General features: G+C 33.8%; 1 protein-coding gene across 1 annotated transcript in view; it reads left to right on the top strand.

The window, feature by feature from the left end:
• LOC106471517 (cadherin-related tumor suppressor-like) overlaps nt 1–22833 on the top strand; it is a 140258-nt gene that overhangs the window by 104538 nt on the left and 12887 nt on the right. The window contains 7 exon segments of the mRNA XM_022401017.1: nt 593–773; nt 3386–3639; nt 4034–5347; nt 5350–5721; nt 10061–10300; nt 15627–17500; nt 20310–20961. Of these exon segments, the coding sequence (XP_022256725.1) occupies nt 593–773; nt 3386–3639; nt 4034–5347; nt 5350–5721; nt 10061–10300; nt 15627–17500; nt 20310–20961 (4887 nt within the window).

Below are 22833 nucleotides of genomic sequence, written 5' to 3' on the forward strand. Positions count from 1 at the left end.
TCTTTAATCAATGAAATACCCTGCGTAAACGTTTTTGAAATAGTTAAAAGAATATTCATGAGTGGATCAATATTTTGTGGAAATAAAAAGGGAAACAGCATTAAGACCGTATGAAAAATATAATAGAGAACACACCCTCTTCAGTAATAAGATATTATAAATAATCAATATATCTAAAAAAATACACCAAATTAAAACACATATAGGTTTTATTTTTTTTCCTTTCAATAACTGCAAGTGTCAATGTTAATCCTAATTGTTCAAAGAGACATAGCGTAAGATTACTCACTTCTTGAATTGTATTCTTGTTAAAAAGCAACTAATCATATACTACTATAGAATTTAGTAAATACCTTTGCCTGACGTAATATATAGCATAATCTGGAGGACTTAAGCCAAGCTTTAACCCAGCTAACTTGCCGAACAATGTCGTTAAATTTTGCATTACGTGCTCAACTATTTTCTAACTACTAAAGCTTTGGATATGTTGTCAGGTTATCTATTCCTTAAGAAATAAGTACATATCTCTTGACAAAAAAAAAAACATAATCTGAGCAGGAGAGGAACTGAAGCTTGTCATTCTTTCCCTCAGGGACTCCTCGCCAGACTGGTACAGGAACAGTGACCGTCATGGTCAGTGACGTGAATGACAATAAGCCCACGTTCGAGAGAAGTCGTTACGTGGCTAACGTGAAGGAAAACTTGGCGGCTGGCTCCCAGGTTCTGTTAGTCGCTGCTTCTGATGAAGATTCAGGAAGAAACGGGCTTCTCAGGTGCGTAGCGCATTTCATCTAAATCTCAATGTCGAAATTTTATCAATCAATCAATCTTCCTTGGTTAATTGCTAGAAACATCCTAGGTCGGAAAATTATCGAATCACTGTTGGGTTTCTGATGTGTGTCCTTGCCGCTACTAAATTGGACACATTTGCAAAGAAAAAGTGTTTGTCTTCCCAGAGAGATTGAGTTGAGACGCTCTGGTTGATGTCACCTCGTGAACATAATAGGGTTGGATAATTTATGGCATTTCTAGGTATGAATAAAAATAATTGTAAGGGCATCTTACATGGCAACCCCATTTACAATTATTGTCTAGCCTTCATCATATCTTTTACACCATATAATATCTATCTATAAGCATACATAGGTGTGCGTGTATATGTGTGTATATATATATATATATGTATCTTTGTAAATGGCGTGTATATATATACACGTATACTTCTAAAATGGTGTGTGTGTGTATGCATGTATACTTGTAAAGGGTGTGTATAAATGACTAGATCTTAGAAGTACTTTGCTCATTAAGTCTTTTGTATATACATATATGATACATGGAATTTTTTGATGCACATATTTTCGAAGACCGAACAAATTTACAGCAAAAATAAATGGTATGAGATAATTCACACCAAATCAGTGATAAAGTAACACACAATATCACCAAACTATTGAATTTTCTGAATTGTTACTGCTACCAGGAGCCTACATTTTTTTCATTTCTTTTTTTTTTTCTACAGAACATAGTGAATTACTCTGAAAACTACGAGCATGCTTTCACAAATTCCATTAAATTTTCATTATAACAAAACCATGATCTTATTTTTCAAAATTAAAATCTTATTAGAAGTATTTATGATGCTTCGTGAATTTCTATAGTGAAAAGTGATTCTGAGTATTGGAAAATTGGTAAGTTTTATTCAGTTTCGACTTAGATGTAATTTTGATTTGAAATACCAAATCGAAAGTTTTAGAACAAAATTATGATTTCTTAACCTACAAAAAAATCAGCTCGTAAGAAACTCATTCTCTCTCTTAGATAACCTGAAGCTTGTTTAATGCGAAACAAGTAAGATTCGATCTTACAGAATAGGTATTAAAATCTTCCAAAGGAAGATATAATCACAGACCATCACTGGGATTTCGAAAATTCTTAAACACTCTTAGTGAACTTCGTGTAGCTGAAGGTGGTTCTAGCACTTTGTTTTCAGAGTTGCTGAACCCAAATCTGGAATCTGATTTTGTGTTGTTAGCCCCGCCCTGGGGATCCTGGAGTGCCATATTTGAAACTGCATTTATACCCCCACCCACAAACTACCGGGGTCAAATGTGTCGGATGTCCTAACGGTTTTGTTTTTGGGTACATGCCCTCTTGAGGTGGATATAGAAGAAGCACTTGGGGACAACGAAGTTGTTGGATCAGTACACTTGGACCTTTGAACCCCTCAGGAGAGCACAAGTAGTTTATGTTAATCTTATAGGCTTTTCTAGGTGTACTATCTGAATATTGATTTTTTGTCATTGAAGAGTAAACAACATCCAGTAGCTTTTAAAAGATCCAAAGCAATTTCTGGAACACTTTCACTACAACAAATTCTATCTTTTTATTCTTTATATGAGAGGTCAAATATTAATGATAATTGTAGTTATACTCTCATCTATATGTTGTATGTCCTTCATGTGATTTCATATTTGTTATGTGATAGTAGCATCGTTGTATCTGTATTGGTAGACCAAAAATTTATCATGAAATATAGATGAGCTATCGTTGATTTGTTACCAGATTTGATTAAAACAGTATAAAATAAAAAAGTGACATAACCTACTTACAAACGTCTTAGAAATTTCGAAGCTAGCTCATTTTTACTATTAATAAAAACTGTGCTAAAACCTTTTCTTTAAATTGATTTTATAATATACTGTATATCAATATTCACAAATATATTAAACATTGGATTTCAATTGAGCGTGAGGCCTGGTGGTTAGGGGCGTAATCTGCGGGTCATGGGTTCGAATCCCCTCAGCGAACACGTTTGTCCTTTTAGCCAAGGGGGGGGGGCGATTATAATGTGACACTCAATCCCACTATTCGCTGGTAAAGAGTAGCCCCAGAGTTGACGATGGGTGATGTTAACTAGATGCCTTCCCTCTAGCCTATCATCTTAAAATTAGCGACGGCCAGCGAAGATGGCTCTCGAGTAGCTTTGCGCGAAATTCAACAAACAAACAAACATTCGAACATATACCAGGAATTTGGTTTACACTGTTTTACTTAATAATGGTAGAATATTTATTACAAAACTATTTGTAGCGAGTAGATAGGAACTCAACACTTTATTTTCGCACTTAGGACGTAATTATATAATATTGAAAAACTGACAGACTTATTCTGATATTGCAAATACTGTTTCTATAGGTTGGTTTATAAAATGTATACTTCCGCCATTTTGATTATTTTTGCAGTAGACGATGAAGAGCAATGCATTTCAAAATTACATATTTTGTAATTTATAAATAAACTCTTAGAATACTGCTACTTGCAATAATTAATATACACTCATCCTTGATCGAAAGAGAAAATATTTGTCTCGTCTTATCTTTTCTAGATACAACTTGATTGGAGATCATCTCGATAAATTTACTGTTGATACTCTTACGGGAGCCATCTTGACCCGAGTTTCCTTAGACAGAGAAGAAACTGACCAATATGAGATGACCCTAGTAGCCAGGGATAGTGGACTATCTGTTGAACATTCCTCAAGTGTTAACATTACGATTCACGTGGAAGATGAGAATGACAACAAACCTACGTTTATGGAAGATGGTTTCCTTGTTTACATTCCCGATAGTGCAGCAGGTGGTAAGTCCAACTACATGTATACTTCCCTTATCAGAGATAAAGTTCTAGATGCAAAGATGTTCTTTTTTATTCAAGTTAAAAGGTTTTGATATATATATATATATATTCTAAATTATTGAGATGAATTTTTAAGTACGTTTTTTCTAATATATTTCTAATTACAAAGGATATGATATGATAATTAGGTTTTCGATACTTCGAAGTAGGAGTTAATTTATTTGTGTACAAATATAACATTTGTGACAAATACTTAAACTTTCGTCAGTCTCTTATCGGTTTACATCGCTAAAATATTTTACTGATGTATATAAATTCACCTTTCCAAGATTTTACTATGTTTTATAATTTCTTAAACAGTTCTTAATACAGATTATTATTATTATTTTTGTACTAGGGCATTTCGTTTTTGGAGCTCAAGCTCATGATTCTGACGTTGGTGTAAACAGTAGATTAGTTTACCATCTGTCTGGAATGGACGCTGATAAATTCCAAATCAATCAAGACACTGGAGTAGTCAAGCTAGTCGAGAAGCTGGTCAGTAAAGAAGAAGGATACAAATTAGAGATTTACGCTACAGATAGTAGTACATCCCCCCTTTCGGCCAATACAAGCGTCAAAGTCTACCTTCAGCCCACAAGTCTTTTTCCACGCTTTCGTTCAGGAATCCGAAGTTTCGTTTTCTCAGAGACAACGGAGAATCTTGTAGTGACAACCGTTTCGGCAACATCCCCTAAACCTGAAGGTAAAGGAACTATATTGTATCGCATTGCAGGTGGTAACCTTGGGGAAGCCTTAGCTGTGAATTCTCAAACTGGAGAAGTTCGCATCACCAGCGGCTTGGATTATGAAATGATGCATCAGTACGAAGTTTGGGTGGAAGCACGAGATAGTGACTATCCGTCTCTTGGTGCTGCTGTCAAACTGACTTTACAGGTTACAGATGCCAATGATAACATGCCATTATTTAATTCAGAAGTTTTTAATGCTACTGTCATGGAAGAACAAGATCCACCACAATTTGTGACCGTTGTTCATGCAGAAGACGTTGATCAAGGAGAAAATGGAAAAGTTTCATACAAATTTGTTGAGTCTGGGAGTTATGAAAACCCTTTTATCCTGAATTCCAAAACGGGAGAGATCTTCACGAACGCTAGACTCGACAGAGAGTCCTTGGAATTGTATAAACTCGTTGTTGAGGCTGTTGACCACGGCTTACCTGAGAAAACAGGTACAGCCACTGTGTTTGTGACAGTTTTAGATAAGAATGATAATCCTCCACGCTTCACGCGGCTCTTCAGTGTCAATGTCACCGAAAACGCGCCGCTAGGATCTTTTGTCATCCAGGTAACGTCTTCAGACCGGGACATTAGTATGAATGCAAATGCTACGTACAGCTTTACAGATAACCCTGGAGAAAAGTTCCATATTGATCCGCTGTCAGGAAACGTCTCTGTAGCCGGTAAGTTGGACAGAGAAATGCGGGACGAATACCTTTTAAAGGTTGCAGCCGTGGACGGTTCCTGGCGAGCAGAGACTCCACTCACTATTTCTGTTCAAGATGTAAACGATAACGCACCTGAATTTAAGGAAGATATTTACACCTTTAATTTTCCAGAGCTTCAACATGCTGTTGCATTTATTGGACAAGTGTCTGCTTCCGATCAGGACAAGCACGGACCTAATTCATTCATTACATATTCTTTAAAACGCATTCTGATTTCTTCCGAATTGACCCTGGAACGGGCGAAATTCTGAGCAAGCAAGTAATATACTATAAACGTACTTCGTCTAGGGTTTCTCCAGAAAACCAGTTCATAGTTCAAGTAAGGGCTACAGACCAAGGGAAACCTCCTCTGTCTTCAGAAGTTACAGTAGTGATTAACGTTGTGGACTCCAACAACAATCCTCCTCGTTTTGAGAAACCTTACTATTTCTCTCCGGTTCCGGACAGCATAAGAGTTGGGGGTTCTGTTTTTCAAGTCATTGCCAAAGACAACGAGGATGTGGGAATAAATGCAGAAATTGAATACCTAGAAGCAGGGGGAAATGGAACGGATTATTTTAACATTCATAAATCAACAGGTTAGTTTAAACTTCTATCTTCACCAGATGTATTTCACAACAACATTTTAGTCATTCTTCTCTGTATACATCTTACTTTAAACCGACACGTTCATTTGTCTTCTAAATATCTGCCTTACTTTATTTTCATCTACTGATTTTGGCACTACCATGACAATATTTTGAGTATTATTGTTATGCTTACGACTTTCTGAAATATTATTTGATTTTTTTCTGAGTATACTTTTCTGTAATATACAATAACGCTTCTGCGTGCCATGTAAAAATGCTTTGTTATTGTTTTAAAACCATATGCTTTTGATCAATCTTGTAAGAATAAGGTTCGTAAAACATTATGGTATGTGGAAATCAAATAATAGAGAAAAAGCCGTAGCTGTTACAAATAGTTTCTAAGTGCTCTGCGCCACATTAACTAGATTAGTGAAAGAGGTAACAATATAATTATACACATGATTCCGATCGTTTTACAGACCTTTTAAAGAATCATTCGTTTAATAATGAAAAGCAGATTGTTTAAATATTTAATAAACTAATCGTTTTGTCAATCTGTATTGACTTCTCGACGGTTTACTGATATTTCTGCTTGTGAAACAATTATAATACGTGAATATGTAAAGATATTCAAAGAAATGAAATAACGAGATGAATTTCAACTCAGGCAATAGAGCAAGATGATATAAGATAACGATAGCCTTCTTCCTACTTTTTAACTGATTAATTCAATAATCTGTTATTTTGTTGCTCGGGCTCGAAAAGCATAAAAAATGCATTAAAAACTCTTCTAATAGATTGTGTGAAATTACAATGTCTTTACTGTCAGGCAATTTTCATTCCCCTCAAAGTATAACATTTCTAGATTTGTATAAATATGGTTACTGTGTTTATTACATATTTGTCACATCAATGAAAACAGCAAGTAGTAGATTACATTGTTTTATAATAGAACCTGTTTTATCTTAAAGTATATATATATATATATATGTTGTTTTTATTGGGTTTTTTTATTGCACTTACCGATTTTTTTAATAATTTATAGATCTGTTTAAACGTTTAGATTTGTAAACCATAAATGTGAAAAATAAGCGTTTTTTTTAATAATCCTTAAGGCGTTGATAACAACCTTGTTGATGAACCCATCTCGTTCACCTCTGGATTCGGTTTTTTTAATAAACACGGTTTTTTCATACGTAAATTGTTTTCTTACGTCCTCTAGAAGATATTTTCAGTATTTTGTGTGATGTGAAAATATCACATTCACCAAGACACTTCAATACATTATTCGCCACTAACTTTGCATGTTTTTTTTCGTGTTTCTAACCACCTAGTGTACCTAGAATCACAACTAGTACATTTACATTTATATATCATTAAACTTCAGTGAGATTATTTGGTTGCACTTCAAATCTATAAGAGGATCTTCTTCATAAAATAAAACGGAATATCACATGCTACCGAATATATACTTCGGTTTAAATATCTATTAAATATCAGATTCACACAACAAATACTGAATATAAAATGTGCCACTATATGCAGTTTTCGTTATTTTGTTACGAGCATCTCCTGTAACCAAAAAAGACGAATTATAATTTTTCTCTTCGATGAAATTATATTATGAACTTGTATTATTATTCTAGAAAAAATAACATGTTCTATTCATTCCTATATGTTAAGTTGATATTGACTTGCTATTGGTTGGACGATGATACTAGAGGATATATCTTCCGTTAGTTAATTGACCTACTAGCACTTCGCTAGTATATTTATCTGCGTTTAAAACACTAGTTACAAAGTACCAACCAGCAATTAACCAAGCTTTTAAGTTCATTTTGTGTGAAAACGCAATACACTACACCGATTGTTCTCGAAAAACTAACCTTCTCTATTATCTTCAGTAACAAATTTTAAATTAATTTTATAGCTTATATTACACCTGAATGAAAAATGTTAGTACTTATATATAATATTTAAGACACTAATTCATGACGATCACGTAAGTGGTACTTATAAATAGCTAATCAATGACAATGTGTCGTATGGTTAACAAAACAGGATGTATTGCCTTTTTTTCTCACTATTAAATTAAAAATAATCTACGAAACGTATGAAAATAAACGATGAATTTCTAGATAATGGAAAGCCATCTTTCAGATAGCTTATAGCACTTTTATACAATATTGATAAGAGTTCGGCGGTACATGAATGCAATAATGACCAATGGTTTATATAGTTTACACCATACGTAGTTCCTAATATTTGTAGCTCTGTGTACAAGATAGGAAAATTATAATGTAATTTTTTCTAATTTCTGAAAGTGCTGTACCAGCTGAACTAAGTGTTTCTAGTGACTTTGAGAAAAGTGCTCAGAATATATCAGCAAAAAGAATTGATTTGGCTTATTTTGTTTTCAAATTGTGTAGTTGATTCGATTGTGTCAATTTAATAACCTTATATATGTTTATGTACCACAAAATTATTATAAGTAACAGATGTTCAATTTATTAGAAATGGGAATAATCTATTATCTTCCTAGATTCAGGTGTGTTTTAAATTATTCTGTAATATGTGTATTACGTATAGATTGTGATATATATTTATATATTCTTTTGTAAATGGATCGATGGATGATATTTGCCTAAAATTTCATGTACCGTTTAAAATTAACTGTTTTATTATATCCTCAACTACGAGGGTTTTCTGCAAAACTGCGTCTACAGATACAAATTAAACATCATTAGTACAAGTAGCTTTCTTTTTATAATTATTGTTATTTCCTCCTCAAGAAACATCTAGCAGCGTTAAAATTTATATACTAGTTGAATATTGCAATTAAATTTTCCGTGCATATATATATATATTTAATACAAATAAATAATTGTATAACTTATTGAACGTTTTTTTTTCTTATCACTATAAATTCGACCAAAAATATATAAAACTGTGACAAATTTAGATCCTATAGTAGTAAGTCGTCAAAGCCGCTGTCTTAGAAAAGTTTCAATGATAACCTTAATCTATTCGTACTGCTTGTCTCTGAAATCAAATAGAACTGGCGTAGCCAAGTATTATATAGCGTGCCAAAATGGTGACTCCAAAAAATTCATGGTTTGCGCCCCGTTGCTTTAAAAACTCGCTCCACATTTTGGGGCTGTGGGTGCGCAATAAAAGTGACTGCCAAATATCATTGTTCGGTGGGGCAAAAGTAGTTCAAGAGTTAATAGTGGGTGCTGTTAAGTAGCAAGTAAAAGCGTGAAACGGCTGTACACAGATAGCCTTTATATAGCTTTGCGCCAACATTCTAAAACAGCGACAACTAAAGACAAATAAAATACAGAATATATTTCAACTGCATTTATAAAAATATAATGCTACACAACTTGTGGTAGTTCTTTGTATCATTATTTTACTTACTGATTTTTGTGTTTTTCCGTAGTTTATAATTTGCTGTTTTGTGTTTTTAAGAATTTTTCTGTGAAATAATAGGCGAATTGTAATATATTTATATTTTTTTACATGAGAGGATAAATTGTATATCACTACTCATATTTTTGAGTCTTTAGCCCTTATGCTTATTCTACTTAACACTGTATTATAAAAATTGTACAAGGTAACGTTTAATTACAAATTGTGCTTTTGAAATAAATCGGGAATTTCGAGTGATAAGCATGTGTACTAGAAGATTCTTTCCCACATTGGTGTATAATTCAAGAGACGGACTACCTTCAACGCTTTTTGAACGCTGGTACTCAGTGATACAACTTGTGACTTTATAGGTCATTTTGTCATATGTCATTTAATGTATTTATTTATGTTTTGTCTTTATTGTTTTGTAGTTGTTGATAACTTTCGCCTACTTAAATATGATGATATTAAGTTCGTTTTTTGAATGTTTGTTACTACTATTACCATATATTCATATATGTATATATATCAAGAGAGAGACAAGTCAGAACGTGTTAATTTGTTAAGTACTGTCTCGAGACTTCTTTACCTTGAGTATGCAAACTATCTAACTAAATTAACATCATGATGTATTATCTTTAATATTTATTGTTGATGATTGTATATCGAGCACAGAATATAGTTTGTTCCACCTGAAATTTCTGCGATAAACGTTTCTTAATAAGCGAGAAATCGTGTAGCAACAAACAATGGAACTATGTGACCTTTGATTGAAATACATGAACAATTACAGATGAATAATATTTATCTTAGCAAAATCCTGTGAAGTTGTAAATATCATTTCGTTCTTATAACTTCAGCGTCTTTTCATTCGTTTATCTATGAACTTTAATTAGTCTCTTGACACCCATTAATGAGCTAACGTTAACTTTCTCAGGATGGGTGACTGTTGGAGACAGCCTCCTAGGACTCAAAGACCAATGGTTCATGCTGAAGCTGCGGGCAATAGACAGAGGAGTACCCCCCAAGTCATCGGAGGTCGTAATTACATTTATCATAACCGGAGACAACAAACACTCGCCTGTATTTTCAGCTCTTAGCTACCAAGTGATCGTTGCTGAGAATGAGCCACTTAACTCAGAAATAATCACAGTGACAGCTGCAGACTCAGAAGAAGGTAACGTGAAAATACAAGCACTGTTAAACGTTTTATTTGAGAAATAAATATGATGCTTCCATTTTCATGCCAGACAAAAAGTAAAACTTTCCGCTTTCTATAAAACAAAAAATGTGAAACTTCCATTTTCTTACAAATTATTAACGTGAAACTCCAACGTTTACTTATGAAAATATTATGAAACTTTCACATTCATAAAAGAATTAAAGTGAAACTTTAATTTTAATGTAAAACAATAATTTCGCTTTCTTATATGAAATGCACACAAGTCTCACCCTGTATTTAACATCGTAGTTAAAGTGGTAAATACTTTATACTAATTAGCTACTTTACTAAATCCGTTTTGGTTCGTTCCTGGAAAAGGTATTTATATAGAATATGTGTCTTTAGAAATAATTTATTAATTTTACATATGTATTTGTTCAATTATGCTAAAATCTGTTCTATGTTATCCATCATTACTCTATAACACCTACTAAATACATATTTGTTTAACCTCTCGTATTTCTTTTGTGTTGTTAATACAACGATTTTCTAATCCTTTTATAACTCTCGATACATACTGGGTTAATTTTAAGTACGGTAGTACTTAATAGTAGGGATCGACAAGGAATACAAATAATTCACGCGCCGAAAAACCATCCCGTCGAATTTATAAGCGAAAAACCGATCATTCAAAGTATTGGTTACGATATATTATGCGCACATATACTAATATTACGCTAAAAAGGACGCTAATATTTCTAGTATAAAAATTTATAAAACAACAACTTTTTCGTCTACTACCTACTTACCTGATCACGTCAGCGGGACTAGCGCCTAGATGGCTTGGACTATCGCTACAAGATTTCTCCAGCTTACTTGACTGGTCTATGGGTATCCGCTTTTAATATTCCGATAAAAATCCATATATATATATATGTGTGTGTGTGTGTGTGTGTATAATATAAATGGTAAAAATAAATTTGTAATTCTAATTTTAATTCTTGTTTCATTATTATTTATAGCAGGATCCCAACTTCATTTTAAAATTCATAATTTTTAATACTATTGTTTATAATTACAAAAACTGCAGATCTTATTTCAATGACTTCTATGTTGGTTTGCTACTTAACATTACAATATATATATGCTTTACTGTAAGAATAAGTATTCAGTTATCTACTTATCTGTGTTCATAAAAATCGTGATTAGTGTACTCATGATATATACGGTTAGGCTTTTCTTCTTCAAGTATACCTTAGATTATTTGTTTGCTTATGTGCAGATCTAAACAATGGGCTATCCCCGATGTGCCCGCCACGGGAATGGAACCAGGAATTTCAGCATTTTTAGCCTCAAGCTTACCGCTGAGTCACCAAAAGACATGTATAAGTTGTAAATGCTAATGAAAATAAATAAATACTGCCAAAATATTTACATGTACGATTACGCTCCAGCTTTGACTAACATTGACAGTTTCTTGTTATTTTTCTTATAAGTAATAGAAAAGTAAACAATAAATTAATGATAAAATATATAAAATACTGTTTTGTAAAAAGATTATACGAGAAATGTTTGACTAATTAAAAACCCTCTAGTCAATAATTTGCCTTGCTGTCGCTTATGAAAAATTTAATAGGAAAAACATATGATGTACGCATAACTTACAAGAATATAAAGATATTGTTTCACCACATGGCCGAAACAAGACTGAAAATTTACCCGAGGTCCAAACGTTTGTGGATGCCAGCAGGATAAACACGATACAGTGCAGTGCATTAAATACTACGTTACATTTAATATCAAATATACAAGTTACCTCAAATAAAGTATTCATTGTTTTTAGAACTTATGTCTATATCCAGTAGCTTTAAAGCTTTAGTTAATGTTAAGCTTTTTTTTTTCACGATATATCGATGTTTTCTTTTTGCACTATCACTGATTCCTTGTCCCCTGTAAAGCGTGACGCTGTTATCTTTGTGTGTTGCAACTTGTTCTCTGGTGGGGACTTAAAACGTTAGAAATGAAAATTCCATCTCCACGACAGACACAGCACAGACAGAACAATGAATAAATTGATGTGATAAAATTAAGAACAATAAAAGTATTGCAGATTTTAATGACTCACAAATTTAAATCACTGGATGTTAAATAATAGCTTTATGAGTGTAAGTTGCAAAATACATTTTCTAAAATCAAATACAACCAGAGCAGTTGAACGTTGAGTGTCTTATTTTCTTATATGTTTAAAGTTACCACTGCTAACTCTCATTTCATTGTTCCTGGAGATTCTCTAAGCACGTGCTTTGTAAGCTTGTTTAAACGTCACCTATATATATATATATATATATGTATGTTCAGACAATTCTTCTGCTTCACTGCTACTGTATCGTTACATATACCAGCTGAAAAAACAATCCAGTGCAGTACGATTTTATGGTACATGCATTATATAAAACATCGTGATTTTATATGAGACTTTCTGCTTTCTAAATATAACACTTACAATAAAAAATTCTAAACTTTATAAAGGCAAGTAAGGATCGATATATACGTAACCTAGCTAGCTATAGTAATATAAAAAGTTTTAATGTTACAAAAAGTATTGAAACAAGAAACCGAAAACTACAAAAACTGAGTTACTTAAAATTTAAAAAATGTTATCCCTACTTTTGCTAATCACTGTAATTATGTTAGCCTGAGCCAAAGTAGGAACTCAGTGTTGACTTTCTTCGTTCGATACCTTTTGTAACATTAAATCTTTTAACTAGCTAGGTTACGTATATATCGATCCCTACTTGTGTTTATAAAACTTTAATTTTTCTTTTATTATACTTGTTTGTTTCCTTTTTATCAGCTATATTTTGTGCGCTAGCAATAACAAGCATGAAGCGTGCATATTGTGACGTCATGCATATATTATCGGCAAGCCAAAAAGTAAACACCGCCATTTTGGACGTAGCAGAGAGTCAATCTATTAATCACGATGTAGTTGCTGGTATTGTAATTCGGGATCACGTATTTGAAATGACAATCAGCTATGCGGCAGTTGGTTGTACAAACAACCAGACAAAGAATCTGGAGTTATAGTTTTATAGGTTTCCAAAAAATCTAGTATGTAGAGTTAAATAGACTGCGGCAGTAAAGCCCCCCCCCCCGTGGCACAGCGGCATATCTGCGGACTTATACCGCTAGAAACCGGGTTTCGATACCCCGTGGTGGGCAGAGCACAAATAGCCCTTTGTGTAGCTTTGTGCTTAATAACAAACAACAACAACTATAACAGCAGTAAAACGTGCAGACCCGAACAACATTGACAAAGCTTGGAAACGATTGTCGTACCATAGACTATGCAGTTTTCCTTTTATATCTGGTTAGTACTATTTGTATGTACAATGTACCTTGTCACAATTATATTGCACAGATCTTGATACAATCTGTAGCTTGTAAATATTTGATGCTTCCCGTGATCTAAATACTACGATACAGGCCCACACAAGCAGAGCTATGTGGAAGGGCACAGTGGGCGATAATAAAGTTTTATCAAAAACTAGCTGTAGTACCCATCCCCTGAACGGAAGTTATGTAAATTCATGATTAATGAAAAGTTATCCTAGGACTTGAAAGGTTTCTTTCCTTATATGTAATTGTAAAAAACGCAAAAACGCCCATAAAAACAGCAAAACACAAAATGTCAAACTGAAAATTTGTATCGATCTCCCCATGGACCTCCCAACCAAATTTGGTGAAGGTCCATCTACAGAGGACGAAGTAGCTACATGGACTGACAACAGACAGCTATATTACATTTATATAGATGTGACTTGTCAAGACAGGTGGTCTTAAAATCCAGGGTTTATTTGTGTAAAAACACATGGTAATATGTACTGAAGAAAGTGGTCTTACAAGACAGGAGGATGCAATACAATACGATGTAGTATATTTATATTGTAAATATACCACTGATAGAACATAAACAATAGGCCTAGTCACTAAAAACAACTTCGACTTACCCTCGAGTAAACTATGTAGTTGGACGTCTTGTACACTTTCCACAGTCTGACATCATGTACCCAGCCAGATACAAAACACTTGTGGGCATCAAGACTTTTATAGGTCTTGAACTGCTTTCCGGTGTAAAAAGATGTTGTCGGGACTAAAGAATTTAAGATAACTATATTCTCAACCTGTAGGACTTTAACGTTGGTTTGTAGGCCTAACTCAGGTTCTTCGTTTGCAATGTCGACTAATTAACTGGCATCCAGCGCGATTGCTATTGTTGACGGAATAGAATAAGAATCTGTCTTGTCAAGACCGATTTTTTTGCACTTTTCTTCATATCTTGACTTGCATATATTATTTAACTTGCTAGTAAATTCGTGAAAAATGAACTGGGAACTAGGTGACTGCGTAGCGGAGGCCATGTTAAAATGATTAATATTTACGTCCAATATGGCCGAAAATTGTTGCTGTGGTTACTTTGGTCACGTGACTGCATAACCTCTACACCAGATTACTCATCAGAATCTCTACCAACGTACCCTCAAATCTAATTACATGCCCAAAGTAGCGTATCATGTAGTACAAGAAAGGAATAATTGGGACCTCAGATGGAAGAGTTTTGTAAAATAATTAAAGCGATAAGGTTTGTAATTTTTTCTATACACTTGTCTGGAAAAGTCACTCACTCACTTAGATGAAAATGCGTTGAAATAGTGAAATTTTGATTCATTCCATAAACATATATATAGCGATATAGGCGGCTTTATAAGTACAATAACCTTTAGTTTTGTTCAGCCAATATTGTGAAATAGCCATTGTTAACATTCAGATATTTCAAAGGTGGTTTTAAACGGGCGATTTTTATTGCCGCCATTTTGTTTCATCACGATCCTTACAATTAAGTACTACCGCACTTAATGATATTTTCTATTAATAACATTGCATTTCCAAGAATTATTTTCAAGCGAAATTTTCAAAAATGTCCAGGAACTCTAATACAATCATTAAACAAAAATATTTTGGTGGATAATAGAATTCAAAAATAAAATAAAATCGCTAAATTTAAATGCTTCATTAAAACTAGATAAAATTATTTCATGAAAATGAAGATTTATTGCGCAAAAAAAAAACGTAGAAAAAATTAAAATGAAGTGTCGAACGTTGAGTATACATTGACTATGAAAGTAAATTATCGTGTACCTATAACCACATATTTGAATTTAGAATATTATGTTTTAAATGAAATGTGTAATTGCTTTTAAAACCTGAGACATATCTTATATTACTTTGTCTCCGACAAAAAGCATATTGAAAATTAATAGTATTGATTCTTTCCCTTTAGGGTTAAATGGAGAAGTTGTATACGCTATTGTGTCCGGTAACTCTGATGGGTGCCTAAGAATCGATGAAAAAACAGGTTCTGTAACCATTGTTAAGGCTCTAGATTATCAAAAGAATCAGGAATATAAACTGACCATTACTGCTTCAGACAATGGATTTTATAGCAAACACGCTACTGCCACGCTAACTGTCATTGTTACCGATGTAAACAACAATCCTCCAATCTTTAATTCAACGATCTTCGAAACTCATGTTTCTGAAAATATGCCGATTGGCACTGTTATCACTCAAGTTATCGCCACAGATCTCGATTCAGGAAGGAATGCCATTATCCAGTATTCCATCGTGAGAGGAGAGTCGAAAGAAGCTTTTAGTATCAATAGCCAGACGGGAGTGGTAACCTCCAGAAGTAGTTTTGATTATGAAACTCGAAATCGGTACGCGTTGCAGGTGATGGCCAGTAACCCGGGCTCTTCTCAATATTCCTCGACAAGACTGATTGTATATGTAACTGGCCAAAACGAATATTATCCTCGTTTCTTACAAACTGTGTTCCAATTCACAGTCAGCGAGTCAGCAGTAATTGGAACACCAGTAGGCACCGTTGTAGCTACAGATGAAGATAAAGGATCAGATGGCGATGTTTTCTTTTTGTTTGTAGGTAGTAGTAATGGTCGAGGTTTTCATATACAATCAGAAACAGGGATTATCACTGTGTCGCGGCGACTAGACAGAGAATTGCAGTCCCGAGTTGTATTAGCAGTGATGGTCAAAAACAAAGGAAGCATCAAAGGAAATGACACTGATGAAGCGCAGGTGGTTATAAGTATTGAAGATGGCAATGATCCTCCTGTATTCTCCAGGAATATCTACGAAGTTCAAATCAGTGAATCAGCGTCAGTTGGTTCCTCAGTTATAACAGTATCTGCTATTGACAAAGACGTCCGTCCTAATAATAACCAATTCTCCTATTCGATCATGGACAGTACTGCAGGAAAAGTCTTCAGTATCGACGCCCAGTCTGGTACTATTATAACAGTAGTAGTATTGGACAGAGAAGCTACCAAAATGTACAACCTTACAATCGGTGCAGTAGACAACGGAAGTCCTCCTCAAACTGGCACTGCTGTGGTGCAAGTAGAAATCACTGACATCAATGACAACGGACCTATATTTGACCCTCCAGATGTTGTAGGTTATGTCATGGAGAACGAACCGGCTTTTACTAGTGTTATGGTGTTGAGCGCTACAGACCCAGACCTGCCCCCTAATGGAGCACCATTTACTTACTTTCTAATTGGAGGGGATCACAAGGAATGTTTTGAAATTGACCGCTATACTGGTCTAGTGAAAACAACTCAGAGCATTGACAGGGAAAGTATGCCAAGTATAAAGCTCATGGTTGAAGTTCATGACAGCGGCATTCCTCAAATGAAAGCCAAACACCCTATAAATGTTGTAGTTATGGACAAAAATGATTGCCCAAGTTCTCCTAGAGCTCTAACAGTATTCGTGTGGGTATACAACAAAATATTTCCTGGTGGTAAAATTGCCGATGTTCATCCCTCGGATCCCGATCTTACAGGGCAATATCAATGTACACTGGTGAAAGGGGATACAAGCAAGTTTCGTATCCCTAGTAAGTGCGATCTTCACGCAGTGAGGCTTCAAGACCCCCAGGAGTACACTATTTCTGTTAGCGGCAATGATGGAAGGCACGAAGATGTCACTTCTACCGTAAGGATCCAATTTATGAATTTTGACGACCTAACAGTTGAAAATAGTGTTACACTTCGTATATTGAATCATTCCACTGACAACTTTTTGGCGCTCAAATTTGATCGTTTTCAAGAAGCTCTTAAAGAATTATTTAAGGTAAGTTGTAAATCGATTTACTAGCTATTATGGCACAATGTTTTCTTGAATATCTAAATGAATTATTTCGGTAAAAGACGATCATAATATATATATTTCAAAGAGCAGTCAGAAAGTCATTGCTCTTTCAAAAAGAAAGTAATGAGTAAATAAAACGTTTTTTTATTATTAACAAATAAATTATAAATATAATCACGTATTAGACGTTAATATAATAGGATTCAGATGCACGTAATCTATATATTTGGTTTTACATATATTGATATTCACAACTCCCTGGTTGTAAAGATAAACTTTAGTTATATTTCAAGTATTGTAGTAACAGCGTTTTCGTTTGGGATATCCATGGGTATTTTTTAAATTATTCATATTAAAAACTTTTTCACTGTTTAATTCGATATTCTAAACAAACATTAACGTAAAAAATATCACAATAACAATAGTTATTTTGACCCTTTTAATACTTCTTTTTTCTCTCTCTCTTTGTTAAATATTGTGTGTCGATAATTCCTGCTCACTAATAGGTTACTTACTTTCACATCGCTGTGAGCTATGGCTACAATTTAATCATTGTAATTTATTTTATTTTTCGCTTATATTATTATGCATATTTCGTAATAGTGTGTCGCACAGAATTTACCTTCAGATTTTACAAGTATTAAGTGATGCACATGTAAGTCTAACAAAAGTTTGTGGAGTGGACACTGAAATCACACTTAAATTGCTTGAGTGTCTATCAATTAAAAACACAGAAAATTATTGTTATACATAAAAAATAAATAATGAGTTATTAAAAAAAAGAAATGATAACATAGAACTGTACACTATTTTATATCATTGTATGTGCTGGAACATTTATTCAGTTTTACTGCAAGTAGGGCTTATTTTGTAATTACGTTTATTTGTTTTTTCAAATATTTTATGCAGAAATATATTGAAAGCGAAGTTTTATAACAATAAACGTGCAAGAATATAAGGTCAAAAGGATCCTCTTTTACTACAATTTTAAATATCATTTGTGTATTAGGTGCGCGTTGGCCTTATGTAGTAGAACTCTGAATTTCGGAATTTGCGAGCCTGGTTCAAATACGGGGGATACCACAAAATATTGGCCGCACTTTAAGCTGTGGGTGCGTTATAAGAGTGACAGCCAATCCCTTAGTGTTGTTGGTAGGATATTGCTGACTGGCTGCCTTTCTATCTGATGAATAGCTCAAAATTACAGACGAGGGCAAATAGACTTAATAACTTTACCGTGAAATATAAAGCATTTGACTGGAGAAACTTGTTCTTACTAAAATATCATATGAAAATTGATGGACCAAACGACCCAAGATTTGTAACGAAAAACTTTATGAAAAAAAAAGATATTTCCGTACCGTTATTATAGTAAATTTATATGCTCTATGTCTAAGTTTTTATAAATCAAATAAAAGGTACAATGGTTCGCTAGCTTATTTAGGCAATTTCTATTTAGTGCTTTATAATGAAATGAGGAAAATATAGTAAATTTGCTTTGTTGCTTTTTCGTACTTTATCTATATACAAAACGTGAATAGTTAGAGATTTCATACATACAAAGATTTTTTCTACAATAAATATAACCCTTGTAGTGTACGTGTAGTAAAAGTTTTCACATTGTTAATGAACTGAAAGAAACATATATATGACAATTGTTAACTCAGATATATAGTTCAAAGTTTTGTAGTTTGGTTGTTTAATACTTATAGCGCAGAGCCACACAGAATACTATTTGCCCATATATGTTCTTAATTTTGAAGTGATAGACTAGAGGGGAAACGGCTAGTTGACAGTACCCATCGCAAACTCTTGGGTGTAACCCAAAAATTTGCGTTGGGTGTTGTTGATTACACTAGCTGGCCGAATTGCAGCAACGGTCCGTGACCAATGAACCCTCGGATTCACAGTCCATGCAATATTTGGAGAGATTGATAATTTAAGTTGTTTGACATTTGATACTTGAATGTTGTGAGTGATCTTTATGGTAATATTTGTATCTTTTGCTTATGTTTTCAGTTTATATGGATATTCAGTATGCTTATAATAATTTCTTTTGGCTTTTATATAACTGACATTAAGTTGACCACAAGTGTGTCGGAAGAGAATGAAAAAAAAAACCCATAAAAACGAAACGTAAATAAACAAAAATTATGTTATTTGGTTATCAGTACTTTACTTTTGAAGTGTTTGAAAAAGTCTGTATCTCTTAGAAAAGTGTAACGCAGATACAAAAAGTTTAACGATGTATGGAAACCATTATTACAAATTGTCTCTCTTTTATATAAATCGTAAGAAAGAAACAAATTTATAATAATAAAGTAATACACACAATTTGACTGTTACTCTTGCATCCAAAGTGCAGAACGTTATTGTTCTTTTCGGAAACAGGACGCAAACCATGGACCTTCCAATCCATAACCCGACACACTAATCACCAGGTCATGCCCAGTACCGTGTGAAAGGGTTGAAAGAAATTAATGTGCATTGCTATGAGCTATGGCCACAATTTAATCATTGACATTTTATTACAGCCCCGGTTGTATTATTATGCATATATATTTCAACTTTACAACTTCTTTGCTTTCTTGCCACTTCTTGCAATTCAAGTTAAACACCAAATTATTAACATTCTTTTTCCATCTTTACCACAGTAGGCTTTGAATAAATAATTTTAATAGCTTTTAGTACTTTTTTTTTATTATCATTATAGAAGGCTAAACATAAATATATTTCAGCTGATGTGATTGCTAATACTTTGTTTTCTTTATTTTATGCATTTATTCTACAGCCTTTGGGTTATCCGCTATTGTACAGTATAACTGACCTCAGCAACCATTTGGAGTTGACACTAGCCATTCAAACGAGAATCTCAGCTTATATCACTTCCAAAGAAGTTCTTGCTCAATTATCGGAGAAAAAGCGATTACTTCAAAGAGTGGTCAGTCCTGGCGAAATAGCTGTGGGGTTCGATCCCTGCGAAAACTCACCTTGTCAGAACGATGGAAAATGCCGAAGTTTCCTGGAGTTGCAAGAATCTTTATCCATCCTGGACTCCCCTTCTTTAGTTTTTACATCTCCAGCCGTCAGTCGTCAGTTTGCCTGTAGCTGTCCAAAGGGATTCTCTGGCTCAGTATGTCAGTACCAACAGAATCCTTGTTCGCCAAACCCATGTTATTCTGGTGGCACCTGTCACCATGATGGTCATGATTTTCACTGCCTCTGTACTTTACAATATCAAGGCAAACAGTGCGAGTCTCGTCGGGCGAACATTTGTGCTAGTGCTCCTTGCAGAAACGGCGGGACGTGCGAAGAGGCTCCAAATGAGTCTTTCTTTTGTCTCTGTCGGCCAGGTTTCCGGGGAAGTGTGTGTGAACAACCAACTTACGGGTGTCGCCCCAACCGTTGTTTGAACGGAGGAACGTGCCTCAATGAAAAATCTGGTATGTTTACTAAGATGAAACGTGAAAATGAAATTTGGATATTAAATATTATTTTGAAAACTATTTGTACCTACATAAGAAATATTAATAACATTACAGCTCAAATGCAAAACATTCAACATTTTCTACTTTGATCATAAACATATTTCAATATATAAAACGAAATACCATGTTATTGTAAGTAAATTCGTATACTGATATGAATATTCTGTGAACTTTTGAAAAGAAAAATATATTACTTAGTTATTTAAACCGAAAGAGATTTTTGTTAGATTATACTGTATTGTATCCTTCTGTCTGTATAATTTTATTTTTTAGATTTGTGTTTTTGTTGTTAAGCACGAAGCTACGAAATAGGCTAACTGTACTCTATTTTTAGCGTTATAAGCAATCAGGGTAGTGGCTTTTTTTTTTTTAAGAGAGAAAAGCATTTTTTTGTTTTGTTTTTTTTTAGAGGAAAGTGTCTTATGAAATTAATTCGAGGTTAAATTATTCTCACATAGTATGCGGCCATTTAGTTAGATCCTCCCCGGTGGCTCATTAGTAAGCTTCAGGGCCCACAACGCTAAAACTCGGGGTTTGATCCTTGCGGTGCGAACAACACAGCTTGCTTAACAACAAAAAACAACTTAGTTATGGTGACAGTTTGTGAGATATGATTTCATTTGGAATGTTGGTCGGTATTTTTGTAACCGTCGACATCCAAGTGCATAATGAGTTTGGGTGATTTACATTAATTTTCACCTGACAAACTACTTTTTTACGCACTACTGATCACTATATCTAGTCTGCATTTTAGTACTTTTGTAGATCTAAAACATAAAAGAACATTTATTTTTAATTATTTTTGTTAAGATATAGTGATAAATACAGATTATTTGTGTTATAATACAGTGATAAGTGCAGCTCTGCTTGAAAGAAAATAGCAAAATGATTGTTGTAAACTCGAAGCTTGATGTTAAGTTAAAATAAAAAGTGTGATTGTTGGGGATTATGCAGAAAGCTCCATCCCAATTAAAGAACATGCATATGTTACATTATCCTGCTATGTGAATATAAGCACTTCTGAAACCAGTGGTATTGTCCGAAATACCCACAATAATTTCATTCCCGTGAAACATGAAAAAGGCATGATGGGCCTGTTTCTGCTCAGTTTTGTATCATCAATGTGAACAATATGGCAAGAGTGCTTATTTTATTATGCCAAGGCAATGTGTTTCACTATCATGTTAGAGTAAAACTAGTATCTCATTATATCGTTCATATGATATTTCATATGTGTTCTCAAGATTCAAAAATAGATGCTGTTACGTATTACAATTTCAAGTAGCCTGAAATTGAGCTAGATTGTAATTTAGATTTAAAAGTTGAATATATGCCGATATGTATCCAATTTATGATATTTGCCAACAAGATTGATACACACAGTTTCTTCTTTAATACAAATATGTTTTAATATACACACTACAATACAATTTACAATAACAGTTATTAAGAATAATTATTACAAACAATGATTTACATACAAACGTTTTACAAACTTACAAGCAATATAAAGTCTTCTTTCTTGTCTGGAACTTCCTTGATGTCTTATCGAGGGTTCACGATGAGCGAGATAATTTCGAGTTGACGTAGGTACAATTCACTTAATAGGGAGGTAGCTAGCTCTGTGGTTCTCGCTGATTACACGCCGATTACAGGTCGAGTTTCTTTTACCGCTGAAGTTATATAATATTTTCGTAAAAGTATTAATGTCCGATGTGAATCCACTGAAGTTGAATGATTTGTAATGTTCGAAATTTATAAACGTTCTTCGTCAATATATTAATAAGCGTTAATCATAGTTATAGCTTACGAAGTTTATAGCACACC

Source organism: Limulus polyphemus, unplaced genomic scaffold, assembly GCF_000517525.1.
Source record: "Limulus polyphemus unplaced genomic scaffold, Limulus_polyphemus-2.1.2 Scaffold113, whole genome shotgun sequence".
NCBI lineage: Eukaryota > Metazoa > Arthropoda > Merostomata > Xiphosura > Limulidae > Limulus > Limulus polyphemus.